Below are 6,000 nucleotides of genomic sequence, written 5' to 3'. Positions count from 1 at the left end.
TCCCGTGACATCCTTTACATCATCCTTTAATTGTACTAAATCCAGTGGGATGAGGGAACATGCAGAACATGCATAAGCAGGAGGGTGAATCCCCCTGGGAAAAGCTGAATCCCAGCTCTTCCCAGCATTCCTATGCCAGGATGGAGGCTCTGACTGATGGAGCAGGGAATATTCCCACCTCCACATGCAGCTGAAGCTCTGCTGTGAGGAGGATCCATGGGGGATCCCCGTTTGAGAGGTTAAAGGAGCAGGGATAGCCCTGGAATTCCTCCTTTGCCCCATTTGCCAAGGAGGGCACCCAGGTGGATGTTCATGGAGTGTTCCAGCCCTGATCAATCCCAGGGGATAGAGGCACCAGACCTCAATCCCTTCAGGCTGCCAGGGGGATTCTCAGCATCCAGAGGGAAGTGGAAGAGTGTTTTTAGGGAGCAGGACTGGACGCAACAAGGGAGGGGAGCAGGAAAGGCCATGAGCCTCCCTCTTCCCACACACTTGGCTTCACTGCTTCCTAAAGGAAAAATCAGGAATTCAAAGGAAATCAGGGCTGTGGTTTCCATCTGCTGTTGCAGGACATCATCTCTCTGGAGCTGGGATGAGGATGGGGATGAGGATGAGCTTGTCCACCTCATTTGGTGGCGTAAATCCACATGGGAAGAAGAACTTTGGGACAGAGCCGGGGGAGGCCGGATGTCTGCAGAGCAGCTCCAGCCCGGACATTCCCTGTGAGCCATGGGATGCTGAGCAGGGAGCAGGATCCACCCCTAAAACTCATAAGCCGAGACAAAGAGAGTGATTTTGGACAGGTGCTTGGCCTGGAACGCCCGGTCCAGGTACTCGGCCATGTCCACGTCCACGTGGACGGTGCGGGGCCCGCGCAGGCTCTGCAGCAGCAGCAGCTCCCCGGTGTGCCGGTCCGAGCGCTGCACCACAAAGTGCCCGCGCTCGTTGCCGCCCGCGATGCCGAAGCGGAGGCTGTCGGGGCCCGGCCGGCCCGGAGCCGCCGCCGTGGCCATGCGGAACAGCGGCGCCGGGGTCTGCAGCTTGGAGGGAAGGGGCAGGTAGTGGAAGGAGATGGTTTTGGGCGCCTGGTGGCACGAGCGGCTCTCCATGGGGCACGGGTTGCGCTCGCACTGGCTGCGGAAAGAAAAGCAACGGGAGGTTTTTGGGGGGATGTGGCATCCGCGCACCCCGCCTCGTTGGATCCATAGGGATGCCATGCCGTGGATTCTGTGCCCTGCACTTTCAAGGGGGAGGTTTTGGATTCTGTGCCCCGCACTTACAAGGGGGAGGTTTTGGATTCTGTGCCCCGCACTTTCAAGGGGGAGGTTTTGGATTCTGTGCCCCGCACTTGCAAGGGGGAGGTTTTGGATTCTGTGCCCCGCATTTACAAGGGGGAGGTTTTGGATTCTGTAACCTGCACTTACAAGGGGGAGGTTTTGACGTAGGAGATGTTGCCGGTGGCTGGGGGACACTGGGGGGTGACGCACTGGAATCCCCCCCCGGTGTTGATGCAGGTGCTCCCGCTTGTACAGTTATCCTGGGATAGGGAGCACTCGTCAATATCTGGAAAACAAGGGAAGCGGCGTCAGGGCCTGGAAGCCTCCAACTGAGCTCACCTTTCCATCAGAAAATAGGCTAAACCACAGGTTAAACACAATCCAAGAAATATGGGAGTATCCCAGAATTCCATCCCCGCTCCCCAAGCTCTGCCCCAGGCCAGCATGGGTTAAGAGCAGCCCTCTGCCAGCAGGAAGGCAGCTGTTTTTCCAAACTTTCTGCTTGATTGTTTGGAAACACCGTCCCTTTTTATTTACTGAACACCCGTGGGATGCCTGGCAGGAGCTGGAATGCAGAGGATTTGCTGGGAGTGAGATGCCATGGAACACAGGAAAAACAGGGAGGAATGGGGAAATAGGTATTTTCTCACCCTGAACTGCAGCAGTCAACACTTCAGGCACAAAAAATTCCCTGTTTTTCAAGAGGCTTTTGGCGGTTTTGGCCTCCCACCATTCCCACCCACTGCCTTCCACCTGCACCCCAATTCCCCTGGACTGGGAGAGATGCTGCCACTCTCTGAACTGATCATGGAGTTCTGGAGGGTTTAACATTACTTTTGGCTCTTCCCAGGAATTCTCTGCTCCAAGAACATCCCCCACAGCCACAGTGGGGTCATCTTCAAGGAGGTGCAGACCCAAAGTGTCGCTCCATCATCAGAGAGGTAAAGGAGGGGGAGAGGGAAAGGGAGAGGAGGAGAGAGAGAGGAGCAGCCTTGCTTCCAGAGAAGCATTTTGTTTTCATTTTTAGGGATTCTTTTGAAGCACTCTGGTAGAATTTTCCCTTCTCCAGCACAACCCCGGGATTCATTTCCCCACCCAGCTCCGCATCCAGCTGGAACTCCTGCCAATCCAAACATCCTCCATCCGCTGCCATCCTGCAAAGCATCCCTCCATCATCCCCCTCCCCTCTGCACCAGCCTTTCCCTCGGATATGGAGAAAAAAGTGAGGGAAAATGGCAGAGCACTGGGGACCAAGTGGATTCCGGCCTCCTCACCTTCGCAGCTCTTGCCATCGCCCAGCAGGACGTACCCGGCGGGGCAGGAGCAGCGGAAGGAGCCGGGAATGTTGACACAGGCGTGGGCACAGAGCCGGGGTCCCCCTTGCTGCCGGTACACCTCGCACTCGTTGAGGTCTGCGGAGACAGGGATTCACCAAGATCTCACTCCATCCTCCTGGGAAAGCCCAGGGAGCGAGCGAGGGCTGGAGGAGCGGGCACGAGGTGGGTTGGGAAGGGGCCGAGGGCAGATTCCAGGGAATGGGAGCACAGCTTGAGGGCTGTGACCAGCGGTGTCCCGCAGAGGGCGACACTGGGCCCGGTTTGAGCTCAGTCATCCATGGATGGAGGGCTTGGAGCCTCCTGAAGGAGCTTGGAGCAGCCGCCGATCGCTGGAGATATTCCAGAACCAGCTGGGCACAATGCCGTGCTGTGTGCTCTGGGATGGTGGGCCTGAGCCGCTGTGGTCCCTTCCAGTGTGACTCCATGACCCCGCAGCCCTCCCACATCCCGGCTCACCCTGGCAGATCCCGTTGGAAGCCGTGCCGCTCATGTGGAAGCCGGGATCGCAGCTGCACTGCTGGGTCTGGGCGATCTGGGCACAGCGGGGCTGCCGGCTGAAGGCCGGGTCATCCGTCACGCTCCACGTGGGAGGAGCTGCGGGAAAACAGCGGGATGGGCAGTTGGGATGAGGTGGGGAGTGAAATACTCCCATTTATCCCCCAGCAAGGATCACCCACCAGTCTGAGCCTGGTACTGGCAGGTGGTTCCGGTCCACTGCGGGGGACAGAGGCATTTGAAGTGGTTGAGACCCTCCAGGCACGTCCCACCATTCTGGCAGGGGCTGCTCGAGCACTCTCTGATCTCTGCGGGAAGAGCAGGCACGCTCTACGTTATCTCCTTTTGGGAATCAAGGCTCAGGAATGCTGTACACACCGGGATGCTTTGGCACCCTACACCAGGCACATCATAGCCATGATACCTGTTTCCCCTCATCTCTCCTGCTGAGCTGCTCCAGCTGTAATTCCCAGATTTCCTTAAGACAGAGAAACCCCAAAACCATGGGAGCTGCAGCATCCCTGGAACTCTGAGGGGCAGCTGCGATCCCTCCCCTCCTTGAGCGACCCGATATCCCCCCATGTTTATATAAATCCACTTTTCCAAAGGACATTCCAGGGCAGGCAATGAGCAGTACCTGCACAGAGGGCCTCCTGCCCCGTCCAGCTGCCGTTGGCCTGGCATATCCGTGTGCTGGAGCCCAGGAGCTGGAATCCTGGGTCGCAGGCAAAGTGAACCTCGTGATCCACCAAATATTTGGTGCCGAACTTCCTCCCATCCGCAGGGGCTTGGAGGGCAGGACAGGCAGCTGCGAGACCATGGAAAGGGGATGAGTTTGGAGAGGTGCCTATCCTTCAAGCCACCCTTTACCTGCGATTTCCCCGGAATGCTGTCCCAGGGACTCACCGGCGGGCGGCTCCGGGGCGGCCTTGGCCAGGGAGGCGTGGATGGTGCTCAGGCGGCTCCTGACAGCGCGCAGCCCCTCGGAGAACCGCGTCTCCTGCCCCTTCAGCAGCTGCTGCATCTGCCGGATGGCAGCCAGGAGCTGCTGCCTGCTGAGGCAGCTCTGCGGGACACAGGGATAGGGACAGGGATGGGGACCTCCCTGTGCTGCCACTCCTCCCAGGAGCCAACCTGCTGCCCATGGGAGGAGGCTGGCGCAGGAGCTCCGCAGCATCCAACATTCCCTGAGCGCCCTGACTTTGTATTTTCCCCTGCATTTACCCAGATCCAGGAGTTTTTTCCACCTAGGCCTGCGCTCCAGGCAGGGCTGGGATCGCTTTGTGGGAGAGATGCTATAACTCATGTTTCATCCTGCAGGAGCTCCAGCCCTGTCCCACTTCCACATGACAAAAGAAGAGGAAAACAGCTGTCTTGTGAGCTCTGCCGGGGCCAGGAACGCTGGTGGGACTCCTGCCTGCAAACCGATCGCTCCCACGGGACTGACTCATGCCGGAGACGGGCATCGTTATTATGGGATTCCTGCGGAATTGACTTGAAACCGAGGAAAAAGAGCAAAGCCGTTCCCAGAGTTCAGAAATCTGGGGAGTGCAGTGAGGAGAGAGCGCACGGGGACTGGCCTGGGGGCTATGGAATTCCGGGAAAGCGAGCGGAGGTGGTGGGCTCTGTCCCACCTGGTCGAAGGGATTTCTTCCCCCCTTTCCATAACCGCACTGTGGAAAGATTCCCGTTTCCAAAGAACTGCTGAGGGTTGAGAGAGGACAAACGCAGCAGCCCAAGCAATGCACTCGGTGTCCTCTGCTTCCCCGGGAGCGGCTTCGGGGGTCCCGGGCTGCCGGGGGGGATGAGCCGGGCTGTGCTGGCAGCTCTGGGATACCCCGAGCCCAGAGGAAGGGAGGCAAAAGCAAATAGATGCTGGCGCGTCGCTGGCTTTAATAAACAGCTCTTTGTTAGGGCTGGGTTTAACTCCGAGAGCCAGCGCGAGCTCCGGCGGGATGCTGAGCCATCGCAAAGCTGGAAAATCCCCCCCCAAAAGCCCCGAGCGGGGATTCTTTGCTCGGGGGGAGCTTCAGGTGTGGGGTAAGAAGTGCGAAAAGAGCCCAGAAGAAGCCGCGCGCGCTTTAAGCGCGGCTCATGTGCAGTTTAAGCGCGGGTTGGGGCTTTGCCCACCTGTTTGCCGGGGCAGGAGCGCGGGCAGCGCTGCGGGGCTGTCGGGGCGCACGGCAGCGGGGAGCGAGCGGGAAGCGGAGAGGAGCCCCCCAAAGCCCCTCCCGGGGTCCCGGTCCCCCCTCACCTGGGCGGCCGGCGCGGCCGGGAGCGGCAGCAGCAGCGGCAGCAGCAGCAGCAGCAGCGGCGGGAGGCGGCCCCGCGCCCCCCGCGGCCCCGCCATGGTGCGGTGCGGCCCCGCCGCTCTCCGGGACCGGCTGCCCCGCGCTCTCCCCGCCCCGCCCGCGCCGCCCCCGCGCTGCCCCGTGCAGGGGACGCGGCGCTTCCCCGCCCCGGCGCCGGGCCGGCCCCGCGCATCCCCCGGGACACCGGCGGGGCTCCGAGGGCATCCATCCCCCGGGACACCGGCGGGGCTCCGAGGGCATCCATCCCCCGGGACACCGGCCGGGCTCCGAGAGCATCCATCCCCCGGGACACCGGCGGGGCTCCGAGGGCATCCATCCCCCCGGGACACCGGCCGGGCTCCGAGAGCATCCATCCCCAGTGACATCAGCGGGGCTCCGAGGGCATCCATCCCCCGGGACACCGCCGGGGCTCCGGGGGCATCCATCCCCCGGGACACCGGCGGGGCTCCGAGGGCATCCATCCCCAGTGACATCGGCGGGGCTCCGAGGGCATCCATCCCCCGGGACACCGGCCGGGCTCCGAGGGCATCCATCCCCAGTGACATCAGCGGGGCTCCGAGGGCATCCATCCCCCCGGGA

General features: G+C 61.2%; 1 protein-coding gene across 1 annotated transcript; it reads right to left on the bottom strand.

Moving 5' to 3' along the window:
• On the bottom strand, positions 1 to 4,758 carry FBLN7 (fibulin 7). The gene is given in 8 exon segments (XM_036379897.2): positions 1 to 1,134; positions 1,425 to 1,563; positions 2,552 to 2,689; positions 3,071 to 3,208; positions 3,292 to 3,417; positions 3,747 to 3,917; positions 4,016 to 4,188; positions 4,190 to 4,758. Coding segments are annotated over 8 exon segments (1,398 nt in total). The 5' UTR covers positions 4,330 to 4,758; the 3' UTR covers positions 1 to 761.
• Between the last annotated feature and the right edge of the window lie 1,242 nt (positions 4,759 to 6,000).

The sequence above is a fragment of the Molothrus ater genome, chromosome 3, assembly GCF_012460135.2.
Source record: "Molothrus ater isolate BHLD 08-10-18 breed brown headed cowbird chromosome 3, BPBGC_Mater_1.1, whole genome shotgun sequence".
NCBI classification, from domain to species: Eukaryota; Metazoa; Chordata; class Aves; order Passeriformes; family Icteridae; genus Molothrus; species Molothrus ater.
The sequence above is the reverse complement of the archived record's forward strand: the minus strand, read 5'-3'. Positions and strand labels throughout refer to the sequence as shown.